We start from the raw sequence: 18,029 nt of genomic DNA on the forward strand, positions 1-18,029 counted from the left end.
GTAATATCTATGTCTTGCCTCAGTCAATGTGGGCACATGTCTACTGATAGGTCACTCCACTGATAGTTTGTCTAAACAGATTACTTAATTAATCTCCATTAGTTGGTTAGTTACGTGAGTTAGTTGAACAAAGCATGTTGCCTATAAATAAGAGTGGGGAATAAAGAGGGGAGGGGGGTTGGTGAAAGGAAATTGGGGCCTTATGGCATTGGGAGGTGCAGCCCTTGAAGTTCTGCAGTGTGTGTTTTGCAGTTGGGATTCATTCCTAATTCTTCTTAAAAAGATACCTAATTCCTATCATCTACATAAGCCTAGACCCAAAAAACATGAAAAAAGTGACCCAGTGTGGATACAATCTAATCCATATGAACCAATCAATTGAAACAATGACTTCAGATCTTCACTTTTTAAGTAATTATAACTCAATTCCAAAGCAGCATAGACTTTCTTATGCAACCTTTCTTGATCAAATCTCCCTAATTGATTCAAGGCATCCTTCCAAACAGAGACATCATGCTTTCTCAAAGCCTTTGACACAGTAACTATCAAAAGGGGCAAACCACCACAACATTTAACAACTTTTTCTGCAATAGGTTTTATATGGAATTCTTCAACAACATCACCTGCCATCTTCTCAAACAAATTCCAACTATCCTTCTCAAGCAACACTTCAAGCTTAAATTCCTTTCGAGTTCCCATCTGACAGTTCAGCACATTAAGATCTCTAGATGTCAGCACTAATTTGCATCCTTTGTGTTCTTCACCAAAAGGAATTCCCACTTCTACCAAATCAAGTTTCCTCCAAATATCATCCAATACAACAAGAATACTCCTCTTTTTTTTTATCCTCTGACATAGTCTTTCAGCTCTTCCTTGCTTTGTCTCTACATCAAATTTTAAACCCAACCTATCACCACTTTGGCCTTGAATATTTTCAACATATATAGTTGCCAAAACCACAGCATCAAATGACTTATCTTTCTCTACTTTCCAAGCTAACTCTTTCATTATTGTTGTTTTATCCACACCACCATCCCATCCACCCCAATCATGTAAATTTTATGATCCTCCAATGCTTGCTTAATCTCATGCAACATTGATGTTCTAGAATTCAAGGCCTCATAACCTCTACAAAATGGTGTGACCGTGACTTGAGAAACAGCACGATAAGAAATTCTATTAAACTTTCCTTCTTCTAAAACTTCATAAATCTCGTGTCATCCTTTTTCTTTTCCTACTCAGTTGGTGCCTTGTCCATATATTGGGAAAGTATCCAACATTTGCATGGCCTTCAAAGTCAATAAGTTTCTTTGCCTCAGCAATAGTGCCATCCGCTTTGTGCAGCCAGTGCTGCACAATTTTTTCAATCTCTTCTCCATTCCTTTTAGCTTCATCAGCAGAGTGTTGCACACTGTCTTTGGTTCCCTCCAGCTTTTGAACATCAGTTTTCAACCCTTTAAGGTTGCTGTTGTGGAAGACTGTGTAACCAAATTGATGTCCAATAGGTCCAATAATACATTTAGCAATTTTTGAAATAAATGAAACAACGATTTCCCTTGCCATCCCTTTCTACCTGTGAATTGTAACAAAAGTTACTAAAAAAAAAAAAACAATATAATTAGTATATAGGACATCAAATTAAATGTTACTAGCTAATTGATCTTAACTATTTCATGGGTTTATTCAATATTCCAACATTTATCATATTATCTATGAAAATAATTTGCTTAAAAAACATTAGGGATTCACCTAATAGACTGCGCTTTATGACTATACAAAATACTATGAATAAAAGTTTATCGCATACTTGTTGTAATTGGGCCATAAAAAAAATATTACTTAAAAATATGTTTTCTTATGCACATTGCAATGATGTTTTATCCTTATAACTTTAATTGCTCGATTTGAACTATGTAATTAAAAATATGACACAAAATCCTGTGAATTGTAATATTAGAACAATATACAATTTTTGGTCCCTTAAAGTGTCATCTTTATTTTTTGTCTCTAAAAGTTTTTCTTTGTACAATTTAGTCCTAAATGTGTTAAATTTACTCACCTTTTGATCTTTTTCGAACAAAAATGCAAGCTAAATAAGAATAAAATATAAGCAAAAGTAACATATTCATGGATCAATTTGTATAAACCAGCCCTTTAGAAGACCTATTAGTTCAAAAAACAAAATATTAGCAACTTAACAAAGACTAAATTGTACAAAACGAAACTTTCAAGGATCAAAGGTTAAAAAATATATAATACTGTTATAAACCAATTGAGAACAAAGAGTATAATTAATTTTTTTAAAAGAGAATATTGTTATGATATTGTAATTCTATAATTAAGTTTTTTATCCCGATTTTTAATTTAACTTATCATTTTTTTTCTAAACAATTTCTCCATAAATTGTTTATTGTTACAAAATAACCCCTTCCTTTAGTTTTTCCATTTAATTTATCAAAATATCACGATTTTTTAAATTTAAATAATCATTTCAGCAGGAATATGGAAAATCATGATATTTATGAAGACCAAATAAAAGACCCGTAACATTTAGAAAAATTTACAAAATATTTAAAGAGACTAAACTGAAAAGAAGAATCACAAGGAACAATTTAGTAAAACAGAATTATATTGTGAAGGACTTATTTAAAAAAAATAAAAAAGTCAAAAAAATTTCACCTAAAACTTAATTAAATTAAATTATATTAATTTACTAAATGCCAACTTTAATTTATCAATCACGCTGGATTAATATTATTTGATAATTTTATCAGAATAAACAAATGATAATGCCGAAAACATAAATCATTACTCAAAATTTAACCGTTGAGAGAGGATGTGCATGGAAGACTCTCCTTTTGTGGGGCTCACAATTGTTAATCTAAAGAAGGTATAAAAAATTCTCTTAAGTTTACGCTACTACAGCAAACATCTATTTAAAAAAATATTAAAATTAGAATATATTAATCATTTTTAAAAAATAAATTCTGAAAATAACTTTTTTTAGAAATATGACTTTAAAAGAAACGACCCAATACTGGTTGATCCAATTCAGTGTTATCAATAGTGGATTGTAGAAAATTGCAAAAAAAAAAAAAAAACTGCAATTACATATAGTGGATAGCATTGCAAATAAATAGCGAAAGTCACATAACGGTTAAAATATAAAAAATTAAGTAGTAATGCAATATATGAATAAATAAGTTACATAAAATTTAAAAAAAATGGTAAATAAAAAAAGTGACATAGGATTGATTCAAGTCAAAAGTTCAATTATTCAAACTTCAAAACAAAGTACTGAAAACACTAAACAAAGACAACAAATTTGTTCATTCAGTCATTCACATCCTTTTCTTCCTCTATATAATCATCATTCTCATTATCAGATAGTGAGACATATCCTTTAACTTCTAAATTTTCAAAATCAATATCTTGATTGTCTTCTAATTCTTTTTTTGATTCTTTCAAGACTGCAGTATCTTCAACTTCAACCATAAGCTCTTTTCCATTTTTGGATGAAGATGCACTTGCCAAACTTTTCTTTGTCTTAGATGCAGCCCCAACAACATTAAGTGATTTCTTTCTTTTATGAAATCTTTGCCTAGTATGTGTTATAAGTTTTCCAACTCCTGAAGCTCTATAAACATCTTCCTAAATAAGGGCATTATCATTGTCATCCTCAAAGACCCTCTCATTCCCAGCATCATCTTCATCACCATCCATCTTCCCAACTAACCATTCATTACACTCATCAATATCATTGAGTGAGATTGGGCCAATCTCATCCCTAAAATTGCATCTTCTAAGCAATGTTTGATTATATTTTACATACACTAAGTCATGTAGTCTTTTATGCTCAAGCCTATTCCTTTTCTTAGAATGTATCTGTAACAATAAGTTCAATAAAAATTAACAAAATTCTTCAAGTGACTAAGTATAAAAAATATTATTTACTAAGAAAATTGTTAATTAGTAAATTACTTGCTCAAACACTCCAGTTGCGTTCACATCTTGATGCACTACATGTCAAGCTCAAGATCTTTACAGCCAATTGCTGTAAATTTGGAGTTGATAGTCCATACATTCGCCACCATTGTGCTACAAATCCAAATAAATATTTTGCAATAATACACGTAACAAATGTTATAATTTAGAAGAATAGAGAAAACTTCATAAAGTTTCTCACCTAGTGCAATTGTGTTCTTTTGTGAAATTGCAAATTTATTTCCAAACATCCCACCAGTAGCTGTATAAACTAGTAGCTCCTCAAGAATCTTTTGTTTCACTTCTAAAGTAGGCCCCAACCTCTCAATGCATGCATATAACTCATTTGTCACCTCAAAATCAAATTCAATTGAGGGATTGTTGTAAAAGAATTCTGGATTTAGGAAGTAACTAGCTACATGTAATGAGCGATGAAGTTAGCAACTCTACCTCTTATCAATAATTTCAAAAACCTCCTTATATTTGCTTTCATTTGTTCTCATATATAACCCATGGTTGGTTTTTTCTCACTATCAACAAGGCAAAGCACACGTACAAGAAGAGTCATGACCTTAAGTATGTACACAACATTATTTCGAAAAGAAGGCATGAGTATAATTTTTGTTGCTTCTCTTCCTTTGACCTCCTTGGACAATTTGTTATTTGTCCAATCATCCGATACAAATATTTTTCTAAGATTTGCTTTCTCCTTATGAATCCTTTCTAATGTGAGATAAAATGTAGCAAATCTAGTAATTATATGTCTCACCAATTCTCTTTTACTGGTAAAGTACCTTAGCAAGCTTAAGGTACTTATATGACTATAGATGAAGCTAATCAGAAATATCGCCCTTTAAATTGTCTTCTTTATCATAGGTAGCTTTCCAATGTCTACTAACATTAAATCTATACAATGGGCTGCACAAGGAGTCTAATACAAATGAGGTCTTTTTTCTTTTAGTAACTTACCAGCAAGAATATAATTGCTTCTGTTGTTTGTTATTACTTGGACAATCTTTTCATTCCCAATTTCTTCAATAATAGAGTCAAGCAAGACAAATATTTTCTGACCAGTCTTCACAATGTCTGACGCACCAATAGATTTAATGAACATAGTGCCTGAAAGACAATTCACTACGAAATTTATTAAGGATCTCTGTTTTCTATTTGTCTATACATCAGACATGATAGAGCATCCAAATCTTCTCCATTGCTGCTCCTTTTGACCCTTCAACAAAACTTCAGTGTATGTCAACTCTTTATTGAGGAGTGAAACTCTTATATCATGGTAAGAAGGAAGCTTCAAATTTGGCCCAAATCTTCCAATAGCCGTAAGCATGTCATGAAAGCTTTGCAACTTAATCATGTTAAAGGATAAGTCAGCTTGATACCAAAATCGAGCAATATATTGATGAACTCTTATAGTAGCCTCCTTGTCACATGCTTCCCTTATGCTTGCTTGCCTTAGTTTATCCTTCTTCTTTTTCTCAATTGCAGTTTCAAGCCTTTTGAAATAAAGATCAATAGGGCCCTTAAAAGCACTCTTCTTTTCAATAGCATTATTAGACTATTTTTCTAAACCCTTCATCAAGAGCTCACTATCACCAAATTCATCAAGATCATTGCGTATCCTTTGAAATGTTCCACTATCACCAAATTCATCAAGAGCACGTTCTTCATCACTATCACCAAATTCATCAAGATCATTGCACATCCTTTGAAATACTCCACTATTTTGCTTCTTCTTGTCTTTCAAATATCCCCATAATTCTTCTCTTACCTCTTTTGGACATTTGGTGCAAGTTGCAATATTACCATTTTTTTCCCCATCAAGTGTTCTTTGGCTCGGGTAATCCCTCCTTTTTTGACCTTACCACGAAAATTGCAAACACAATTATTGATGTCATTTCTTTGTGCTAGATGGCAATATTTCCATCCGGAGTCAATCCTAGCACCAACTCTTGAAGGATTTGAAGATTCTTCACTTGTCATACTACAAAAAATAAAAAAAGAGAAACTGCAACAATTGTTGTTGTCTACAGTGCTTGTCAGAGATAACAGTGCACGTTGGGGACTCGTCAGGGACAATACTAGTTGCTACAGATAATGGTTGGAGGAGGTGCGCTACACAGGGGTGTGAAATAAATGGCTCTGTTATACTGTTTTTGTATTCATAAACAGAGGTGCTGAACAGAGGGAAGAGAGAAGAGCAAGAATCAGTAATACTTAGGAGACTTGTTGGAGGCAACAATAGTTGTTGGAGATAAGAGATAGACAAGAAAAACTAAGTGGGTTGAAAGAAATGAGCTGGGATATTGCTCTGTTTTTTGTTCAAAAAACATAGTAGGTAACAGAACGGACGAAACATTGTTCATCTTCAGAAGCAGGTAAGAAGTGATGGGTAAAAAAAATATTTAATAGTAGCCACGTGGGATAAGATGTGACTATTTAGACCTCTTATTAAACAAAAAAATAAAATCTTCTATAAAATTGTTAATCCGTTATTTCCATTTTATTTATGCTTTCTGCTAAATGAATAGTATCCACAATTTCAAAAATAGTGAAATCGCAAAGCAATAGCTTTTTTATAGCGGCAAGCCCAAATTTTGCTCCACAAAAATGTTATAACGGGTCAATAACCGCTATTTGATAACACTGATCCAATTGGATCTTCAACATATCTTTTGGAATTGGGCCTACTAAAGGAACAAAGGCCCCCAAACTCAAATCTATCTTACCAAGTACTCAAAATCAATTTAATCCCCCTTTTTTCTCTTTCTATTTTTTCAAAAAAACAAAACCACTATCTTGGTAAGTTTTAGTTTTACCGTTTTAGTGCAAATAAACTTGTATCACTTATCATTTGAGATCCACCCAAAACTAAAACAAGCCAACAAGAGAAAGCACACAAAACTCATACATGCAAGAATCAACAAAGCTCAAATCAATAATATTTAGTGGTGATTTTAATGACTTATGGATCTATATGCTTGGAAAGATGTACAATTTGTACGAGAGGATTCTCAAGGCTTATGTAGTGCTTAGAAGTGAACAAGTAGATGTATTGAGTATAGAGTCATTACTCTATGGCTACCCTTTGGCTTGATTAATATTAATAAAAATTATGAAACTTTGAAATGAAAAATTCATAGAACACCAAAGAAAAATTACCCGTAAGTATACTTCTTAGCTGTGGGTTGCTTTCTTTCAAGAAATGTCCCTCAAGTCCTCTATACTTCCTCTTCATTTCACTCCTTTCTTCCGCTTCATTTTAGGTTACTTGGGTCAAGTCAACCTTCACCCCAACATGATGATGATGATGTCACGTGCATCTCTTCATTTGATCTTTTTAGCCTTATCTCTAGCTCATTGTTGCTTTCCTTTCTACCCCTCTTGATTTAACTAGGTTATTTTAATGGAAATGTGACCAAAGCTCAAGTATGTGGCAGCTCTTTCATTTGTTCTTAGTGTTTTGTTTAATTCCCAAGTGCAATACCCTACCACAATTTCAAATTTCTTTTGTTTGGTTTGTTCTTACTAATTAAAATGCTAAGTAATTTATTACTTAAATTAATTTTATTTGTTTAGATAAAACAATTGAAAATCTTTTATATACATTTTCAACCTATCATATAAATTAACTAATTTTTTTTAAAAAAATTATTATTGAAATAGTAACATTTTTCCAAACACATATTATGCAAAACTTTAGACTTGTTTGGGAGTTGATTTTTAGAGAGATTGGAAGAAAAAAAAATAACTTATCTAATAATTATCTTTATTTGAGAATTTGTAGTCAAGAAAAAAAGGTTTTATAAACTCTCTAAAACTCTCATAATAACATATTTTTAAATTTTTCTAATTTAAAGTGTTTTTCATTAACCATACTTTCTCCCCCTTTCCTCTCTCCTCCCTTATCCTTCAATCTTTTTTCTTGTACTTCCCTTTAAAATTCCAAACAAAATCTTAAAGTTTAGAAGTATAAATTTTTTTATTCTTATAAGACTATTTGACATATATTTTTACAATTAAAAAATACAAAAAAAGACTAATATAATAAAAAAAAGGAAAAATAAATAGTAAACAAATTATAAAAAAGTATGTATAAAAATAACATAATTCTACAAGTATTGAAGCATCTGTTTTGTTTGTTTCTTTTTTATTTTATGGTCAACATTTTGTTGGTTTTTGTGTCTTTACTTTTTCTGCATCGCTTTCATGGATTTTCCTTAAAATTTACTTGCGGAGAACTGAAGACATGCCTTTAATTGAAATGTTGCTGTCATTTGTAAAATAATAATTATATTCATATACGTTATTTTCATCTTTCTTTTACTTCATTTCTTTTTTTATTACATCACATCACTTATCAAATTTTTTATTTTATTTTTTTATCTCTCTTTTCCTTCCATACTTGTATTCCAAAAATATAATATATAACGATTATTTTCCTTGTAAGATTTAATTATAACACCTTTTTCTACCTATTTTTTGGATATGCATAATGAAAATCAGAACAAGATTGAAAATGTAAAACAAACTTCATTCGTCTCATGTATAAACTTCTCATTTCCCTAACAAAACATCAAGTCCATAGTTCCAATCAATTATTTTTCTATTATCAATTATAATGTGTTTAAGTTAAGACATGAAGTCTTAAAATGATATCTAAAAATCTTCTAAAACAATCATCTAGTCAAGTAAGCAATAGTTACACATTCTTATTCTTTGGTTGAGTAACTGTAACTTTCTTTCTAATAACAATTAACCTTGAACATAAATGTAATAAAGTTGTCTAAGTTGAGACAAATTTCATAGCTCGCCTAAACTTACATGGTTGGTTTGTTTTTACTTCCCTCAACCACTTATTGAATAAAGTTATTCCCCTTCTACAACTCTTTCTAGCACGTTGAACTTGAAACAAGATTTATTGGAATGACTTAGTCCCAAGCAATTTGCTAAATTCAAGATTCAATTTTTAATATCAGATTTTTTTTGGCAATCTCCAAACTTGTGAGTTTCCCAACTGTTGATGTGTCTTTCAACACACATCCAATCATACTCAATGAATAAGACTAAATAAAACATTATTAAGTCTTTAAAAAATAATGAAAGTAAATAGAAATATGTGTTTGTAATAATTGATAAGAGATTGACTTGTCAATTTCACGATCTCTTACATACAATTAGTTGCAAGTTAAACCTGGGTCCTTTTATGATCTCTCTCAAATAGAGTTTGATTTGAAAATTACAAATGAATTACAATAACTTCCTGTCAAAATTTTGAGCTCAACATATTGTGCATCAAGATGTGATTGCAACTAGAGTGTTTTTTAATAAGTAATTGTCGTAAACTTACTTCTCTTTTATTTTAATAGTCAAGCCTAGTACCTTTTCTCTAGAAATTAAAAAAAAAACTAAAATATATTTTTTTAATTACACTTACATTATAAATTAATTCAAAAAAAAGAAGATAAATTTGATTAGAAGAAATTGTATGACTTAATTTATGTAAAATATAAACAACTCAAATATTATAATCGTAGAGGTATAATTTATCACACTCAATAACATCGATGAGGGTAATAAGAAGTTGGTTGAAGAAATGGATGATGATAAATATATTAGGAATGAGTTAATTTTTTATGATAATTACACTATGAGCCTAGAACATATACTAAGCGACATTTTAAGAAAAGAAAATTTCTCTCAAGTAGTATTACTATTGAAGCTACAAAAGTTTCTAAGAAAAATCATGTTTAACAACAAAAGAAAATGCGAAAGTGATGATTAAAGATGATGAATGATGTGTGAAAATCGTGGCAAGTGCACTAGTCATTTCTTTCGTAAGGAATAGCTAACATCATAAGGATTGCAAATCAATTATGAATTTCCCAATTTCTTTACTACCTGGCTTACAATTTGGATAGACAAATCAATTTTCATATAATAAATGTGAAACTTATAGTAAACTATATCATAAAATGCAAACGAACCGAGGAATTATCAAACACAACATCATATATTATAAGTGTTAAACAATGAGTTTATCCAACCTTCACTTAAGTAACCTAAAATTTCACTCTAATACAAGTCCTAAAAGTGTAACTAAAAGTCAAATTCTTAATGTAAATGAAAGTCAATTTCTTAGCCCAACAACATTTTTCCCAAATTAGAAACTCTAATTCCCTATAAATTCTCAATTTAAACAAGCATTAAATTCTAAAATTCATAAGACCTTATAATTGTGGACCTTTATTTCTAGAGTGTCATCAATCATGTTGCTTTATCTCATATATAATTTTTATCTCAATCTTTCAATTACAAATAGAAATTCATGATCAAATATGAGTGGCAAATTTGCAGATGCATTAAGAACAAAGATAAGCAATTAACTTAAAATAAATAGACTTGAACTAAAGTAAAAATTTGGATTGCATATAAGTTAGGGTTTGAATCCCTCTTTGTTGCTTAAGTAAAAAGTTTAGTTACACTCAAAGTTTGCAGAGAGAGAATTTCATAGAGAAGAGTTGTAACTGTCAAAAAGTGCTCAAATCTGAGTTTTTCACACCATTTATAGCTTCTACACATGTTTTGATGTGAGTAATGTTGGGTTTGAGCATCCTTACACTCTGCAGGTCACACTATTCTGATCCTTAGCTTTGATGACGTAGTTTTGGTGTTGATAACACTTGGAAACATTTCTCATAGCATCTTCATTCAAAACTTTCATGAAATTCATGGTTATAAACAAAGAAAGTTTAAACCACTAAAATTAAAAAAAATTAACATAAACTAATCTATAAATCTAAATTAACCAAAATCACAATAAGAAATTAAAAACTAAAAGATTTATATGTTATATACTCCAATAACAAATGTAAAAATACCGATTCTCTTCCTTATTTATACTCAATGAAATGTCATGTTAGACACTTATTAACAAAGAACTAGAATTTGAAGACATGTTAGAAGAATCAGAAGAGAAGAGATAAACCTTAGTAGATAAAAAAATGACTGTTGAAATTGAAAAAAAAAATTAGATATTTAACATTTATATTTTTCTTATTTTCTATCACTTTGTTTTATTTATTTGACCTTGATGATTTTTTATTTTATATTGAACTATTCCTTGAGATCTATGCTACAATGTTACTATGAAACTTTTGATATGTTGTTATTAAGTTGTTTGGTTTTGGCATATGTTGTTAATTATTTTTTTTATTACATTCTGCTGTTTTTTATATATTTTTGAATATATAGCATACATAAATTATATTATTTTATTATGGCCGCCATGCTTCTACCATAATTATATATGATATCCATTGCAGTAAATTGCAGTGTGAAAGTAAAACACAGTTTAGGTGCAAACCTTGAAATCCAAATCAATATACACGTTGCAGAAGTAATGTCTCCATATAGTGGTGTTTCTCACTAGTGATCACTGATATCAGGAACCTAAGACCTTATGGATTATCTTTTCCTCTACTTCTATTTACTGAATCCCAATCCGGTACATTAGTAGAAACCTGTTTGACCATTCTTTACATGCTGCATCTGTAAATAATCATCATAGTATTTATTAGCTGCCAAAACTATTAACCTCAAAAGGACCATGGCATAAACGAAGCTTCCATTAAAATAGTTGTTGTTTTGTAGGTTCATGAAAAAGTGAATTATTTAAAATTAGATGCAATTCCATTCACGCAATGTTCACTTCCAAATAAAATTTTGATTCAGCTATTTTTCATCAAAATAAATAATGTTCAATTCAATTCAACACCCAAATGCAAATAATTATCAGATTATCAAATATTCAGATTCATGATATCCACAGTATATTTCATGTCACAAGTGAAGCCAAGCCTAGTTTCCAGTCAATTTTAGCTAATTCAGTTACCAACCCCCCCCCCCCCCCTCTCCTTCAAGAAAAAGATAGAACACTCAAACAGAATATATATCTAAATGGCCAGCATCTAACAGATAGTTAGTATTTGACATACCACACACCATTATTTATGATAAATTAAAAGAAGTAAAGATAGAATTACTGAAGAGATATTCCCAAACCAAACACATTTTAAACTCTGACTCTCTCAACAGCCAGCACAGAGCATGAATAAAACACCTTTGTAGTCAGATTACTAGAATTTCTCCTAGACAACAATCAAGTTTTTACACTTAATAAGAAATGTTAAATTCAATACAAGTAGCTAGAAGGGAAAAAAAGGACTAAAATAATCAATTTGAAATAAAGAGATGGGATGAAGTTGCTATAGCCAGCCTATGGCCCTCAATGATCAATCAAATGCATATAGAGTAAAAAATCAAGAAAATGAGGCTTGAAGAAACTGGATTGAAGAATTAGGATCCTTATTTTATAATCACTAAGAAGAAAATGAAAGTGACAAAGTAAAGGGAAACAAAATCAAACTGAAAGAAATCAAAGCTAAAGAAAAAAAAATGGACCATACATCAAAGCAACAGCATCAGGTTCACTCCCGAGCACTAGTAAGATGATCAAACATAACCAGAAAATAACAATAAATGATAATAGAATATAAGAGATTATTTGATACATCTGATTTTTGACTAGTGCCATATCAATATGTAATCATATCAGCTAGAAGAGACTAAAACTTTAATTTTGAAATCACCAAGTTACTTATCGTAACACTTACATGGTTAGTGCTAATAAATACAGTAGTTGAAGTCCGAGATAATGATGATCCACGAAGCAGACATGGCACATTATGTAGTGTGTGGGGTAGGAGAATACTCTTACACCAAGTTTATCCAAGAATCTCTCGTTGAAAAGAAGCCTGCTAGCATAGGCAATGATGATACTGTAGCAACAGAGAAGTTATGCTGTGAGAGAGAAAATGAGACTGTCAGTCAGCACCCACAATGATACAACCACTGCATCTCCTTATCCATAGTTAGTATTGTGGCTTTTATCTCTTCAATATTCCCATGTAATTGATCTCCGGCAAGAAACAGATGAACATTATCTTTCATTATAATCCAACTACAACCCGGACTTTTTTTTATTCCTTTTAAATTTTTAGCTTTTCTTACTAAGTCACCCTCGATCATTTTCCCAGCTGCAGAATACAAGTTGGATAATACCACATAAGGAGTTGCATTTTTAGGCTCCAGCTCAGCAATGTGTTGAGCTGCAAGCTTAGCAAGGTCGAGACGTAGATGGATTTTGCTTGCACCAAGAATAGCCCCCCAAACCCCAGAATGGGGCTTAAATGGCATTGAATGGATTAAATCAATAGCCTCATCTAGCAAACCAGCACGGCCAAGGAGATCAACAATGCAAGCATAATGATCAGCTTCTGGCTCAATTCCGTGTTGAGATTTCATGGTGTTAAATAAGTTCCATCCCTCTTCAACTATTCCTGCATGAGTACAGGCTGAAAGAACAGCAAGGAAAGTAACATGGTTGGGTTCATGGCCTTCACTCTGCATTTTTTTATAGATACTGAGAGCCTCTTCACCAAAGCCATTTTGTGCAAACCCATTAATGATTGAGTTATAAGATATGACATTTGGGCTAATGACATCTAAGAAAATCCTGTAGGCGTCAATTACATTACCACACTTAGAGTAGAATGATATAAGAGAGTTTTGTATAGAAAGATCATATTCTAGGCTCATTTTCAGAGCACAAGTATGAATCTGAAGCCCTTCATTCAGTGCTGCCAAAGCAGCTGAAGCTGCTAGAACGCTGCTAATAGTCAGAGGATTAGGTCTGCATCCTTCCCGCATCAACCGAGCATACCAATGCAAGGCTTCCTCATACTCGTTATTATTCACAAACCCAGATATAATAGCCGTCCAAACAAAATCATCCTTCTCTGGCAACATATCAAAAAGCTCTATGGCCTTTCCAACTCTTCCACTCTTAGTGAACCCCGTGATCATGGCCGTCCAAGAAATCAAGTCTTTCTTGGGCATCCTATCAAAAAACATAGAAGCAGCTTCTATTTCATTGTTATGAACATATCCAGAAATCAAAGAATTCCATGTAACTATGTCTTTGTAGCTGACAGTACAAAATACTTTGTTTGCCATGTCTGTGCAACCAAACATGCAGTACATTGTAATAACAGAATTACTCAAAACATTGTCAAACTCAAATCCCATATGCGAAACCAACCCATGTATCTGCATGCCCTCAGGCATCCTACCACAATTTCCACACGCTTTAAACATTATAGTCATTGTAGTGGAATTAACTCCTACCAGACCTTCCCTCCTTATATCCATAAACAAACGAAACCCCTCTTGAAAGAACCCCTTTCCCATATACCCATCTATCATTGCACTCCAAGAAACCACATTTCTATCAGGCATCCTATCAAACAGGTTCCTAGCACCAGCAACCCTCCCGTCCCTACACAAACCATCAATCATGGCACTCCAAGACACCACATCCCTTTCAGCCATGTTTTCAAAAACCCCCAACGCCTCATTCACCTTACCCATCTTCAAATACCCATTTATCAACGCATTTGAGCAAGCAGGGTCCCGAAACTCATGTGGGGCCTCACGGTACAGTTTCTCAGCCATTTGGAACTTCCCTGCCTTAACAAAACCCATTATCATAGCAGCATAAGAAACCAAGTTGCGTTCACCCAACTCTGAAAACAACTCATAAGCTTTTCTCACATTGCAACCATTGCCAATATAAGCAGAGATCATAGCATTATACGAGACAGTGTTTCGTTTAGGCATTTCATCAAACATTTTGCGAGCATTTTTTATTTGACCATTTTGGGCATAGGCAGTGAGCATGGCAGTCCAAGAGGCTGTGCTCTTTATGGGAATCTTGTGGAATACCATTTCTGCTTCTTTAACGTTGCCATTTCGTCCGTGTTCTGCAATCTTAGTGTTGCATTGGATCAAAATTTTGCTATTTTTACCATTACTTTTTACAGAGTCAGTATGTTTTTTATTAAGCTTGAAATGGGTGAGCTCCAACTTAGTGACTCGTTGGTGTAAGGTTACGAGGTGGGGCTTCATATTCTGGAGTTTCGAAAGAGAGAAGTTAGAGGAACGAAAAATAACTAAGAAAAATGAAACATTTGTTTAAATGCATCATTACCAAGTAAAAGTACCAAAAAGATTAATGCGCCACTCCCTCAACCTTCTTCAATGAACTTAACAGACGTACATTTCATTGCAAAGTTATTAAACTGGCCTCCATCGTTCACTCAACACCTCCTTTAATTCTTTGACATATGTTTTTTTGTTTAATGTTTAATAACTTCACATATATTTTGAGTCTTTTATAAAATTATAAAATTTTATTTATTTACATCTTTAATTTAATAAAAAAAATAGTGTATTTTAATCTTCCGCCAAAGATTAGTTTATAGATTCTTATTTTGTGAAATTAAAAATAATAAAATTTTATTAAGATTAAAATTAAAATTTAATTTAATAATTATATAAAAATTAATATATAACTCATAAATATATCTATTTTGTTCGCACGCAACATAACGAAAATAATGAATTAGTTAGATGACGTATAATTTAAAAAATTAAATAAAAATATTATAAAAACAATAAATGAATAACTACGTGATTTAATAAAAATATGTAAATAATTAGAAAAATACAATATTAAATTAAACTATTATTTCTTATTTAATTTTACATTTTTTATTTTTTATACTATTTATGTAGTTAAATAATTTAATTTTAATAAAAATTAGCAATGATTGATTTAAGATATGAAATTTATAATAAATATATTTTTATAATTTAAAAATATTTTATTTTATCATTTAAATAAAAGGTTAAATTATACGTTTTAGTCCTTATAAATAAAATACACTAATAAATTAATTTTAGTACTTAAAAAAGTTATATTTTAAGTTTTTATATAAATATTTTATGTTTTAATCTCTGGCATTAATAATGTTATGTCGGTAGAATTTAAAATATAACAAAATCTTTGTATAGAAATTAAAAATTAATTTGTAATAAAAATAAAAAAAAATTAATAAACTTGCCTAGAAAAAATTAGAAATTAGCGATAAATAAAAGAATTATAAATTTTAAAAGTATTAAAAACTCATATATTAAATAAAATATCGTTCATGATTTATAATCATATATATTTATTGATCAAATTTAATAATTTGATAAATATATAAATCAATCAAAAAATAATAATTATAGTTAATAAAATACTAATAATATATGATAAATATTTTTTATTACAATTAAAAATATTTAAGTATATATAATTTTGTTGAGTTAATATAATAAAAATAATTAGATATACTTAAATATTGAGTACATAAATTTTAACATAACTATTTTTTATCATAACATTTTAGATAGAACACAATTAAAATTATTAAATATGAATCGTGTAAAATTGGTTATATAGATGAAGTAATGTTTAAAAATAATCATAATGTTGATGAGAAATAAAAAGATATATAATGAATTAAAAGTATCTACTGCAAAATTAAAAGCAAAAGAGTTTAAAATAAAAAGTTCTGATTATTCGCACTTGAATTGAAATGAAAGGAGTGATATGATTGCATAGATGATTATTCTGTGGCAGTAATTGTAAACAAAGTTGATTAAGCTTGAGTGATTCTAATATCCTTCCATTTTTTGTAAAAAGTAAGATAAAATTATCTTTTTCAAAAGTTTTCAAATATTTTGGACCATTGATCAAAATCAGATGTTAAAAATAAAAGATAGAAAATCTGTTGTACAAGTTACATTTAAGAAGGATATATTAATAATTTTTTTTCTTTCTCATTCAGTTCCTCTTCTTTGTCTTCTCCCTTGTTATCTTCTTCCTTTTCTTCTTCAGCATTAATAACATAGTTTAAACTCAGAAAAAATATTAAAAAACGCTAAAAAAATTGAAAGCATAAATTAATATTCTAGAGGTGCTTGAGCAAGTTCTCATCCTTATTTATGTTCTATAATAAAAGGGCACATATGTTAAAATATGATAAATATGGATTTATCAAGAATCCTTATTGAATTTGTTTATGTTCTCTTTTTATCCTTGAAATATGGCACAGTTTGCTTAAGAAAATCAAGACTTGGTCAGAAATCTGTGTCAAAAATTGCAGCAAACTCATAGTCTTTCACATAATCACAGCTTGAGATTCTCAGCTTTATATCTTGGACTAACGGATAGATTATATTGATTCTCTTTTGACTTTATTTTGTGACTTGATTAACCATTGTTTCCTCTGTGTGACGTAATTTTCTTTTAAATGTTACTTTCTAGATCAGTTCTGTAGAAGAACTCATGTAAAAAGCTAATATCACTATTTTTTACATTGATCTTATTAGAGAACTAATATGCATAAAAAGATAATGTATACTTTTTACATTGGTTATGTGAAGGAACTGACGTTAACGTAACTATTTTTACATCAGTCCTAAGAGAAAACCTATGTAGAAAGTTAACATCTCAACATAAAAATAAAGTAAAGTTAACGTATACTTTTTACATCGGTTATATGAAGAAATTGACGTAGAAAATTAACGTAACTACTTTTACATCAGTCCTACGAGAAAATCTATGTAAAAAGTTAACATCGTCGTAATTTTTTGAAGGTGCATATTATTCTGGGTAAAGAGTTCTATTATTTCACTGGATGAAATTTTAATCTTTTGACTTTACTTTGCTGATTCTATGTAGGCGTATGAGCAGTCTTTTAGTGTTCATTTTTTTACTTGAATCAACCTCAAATGTAGTTGAAACACCTTAGACACAGCTATGTTTGACCTCTTCTTTCATCTCTCATATCATTATGCTACTTCCCTCTAAACGGTATAATTATTGTCACTGTCAATAGTAAAAATAAAGTGATACTACTAATTTGATGTCTTTCTATGACAACAACAAGATTAGGTTAGAATTTAGAGGGAGTCGCTGTTATAGTGAAAACATATTGATATTATATATCACTTAATAAAAATTAATTTTTTTTTACATGTTTATTGACAAATTATAATTTTATGTGATTTCAGAGTTTCGATAG

At 30.3% G+C, this 18,029-nt stretch overlaps 2 protein-coding genes across 2 annotated transcripts; both read right to left on the reverse strand.

Annotated features, from left to right (window-relative positions):
• Positions 1-1,203: 1,203 nt before the first annotated feature.
• Positions 1,204-1,563, reverse strand: LOC113855533. The gene has a single exon (XM_027487174.1). It carries the CDS (start codon positions 1,561-1,563, stop codon positions 1,204-1,206), a length of 360 nt encoding a protein of 119 aa, XP_027342975.1.
• Positions 1,564-12,541: 10,978 nt separating this feature from the next.
• On the reverse strand, positions 12,542-15,199 carry LOC113856212 (pentatricopeptide repeat-containing protein At1g53600, mitochondrial). The gene is made up of 2 exons (XM_027487944.1): positions 15,104-15,199; positions 12,542-15,024 (listed from the first exon to the last, which is right to left on the reverse strand). The coding sequence occupies exon 2, from the start codon at positions 15,019-15,021 to the stop codon at positions 12,883-12,885; it is 2,139 nt and encodes a 712-aa protein (XP_027343745.1). The 5' UTR covers positions 15,022-15,024; positions 15,104-15,199; the 3' UTR covers positions 12,542-12,882.
• Between the last annotated feature and the right edge of the window lie 2,830 nt (positions 15,200-18,029).

Source organism: Abrus precatorius, unplaced genomic scaffold (assembly GCF_003935025.1).
Source record: "Abrus precatorius isolate BTA unplaced genomic scaffold, Abrus_2018 Scaffold11, whole genome shotgun sequence".
Taxonomy (NCBI): Eukaryota; Viridiplantae; Streptophyta; class Magnoliopsida; order Fabales; family Fabaceae; genus Abrus; species Abrus precatorius.

What these genes read in the sequence shown, in the direction of transcription:
- LOC113855533 (XM_027487174.1), bottom strand. Translation starts at nt 1,563, where the DNA reads ATGGCAAGGGAAATCGTTGTTTCATTTATTTCAAAAATTGCTAAATGT.
- LOC113856212 (XM_027487944.1), bottom strand. Translation starts at nt 15,021, where the DNA reads ATGAAGCCCCACCTCGTAACCTTACACCAACGAGTCACTAAGTTGGAG.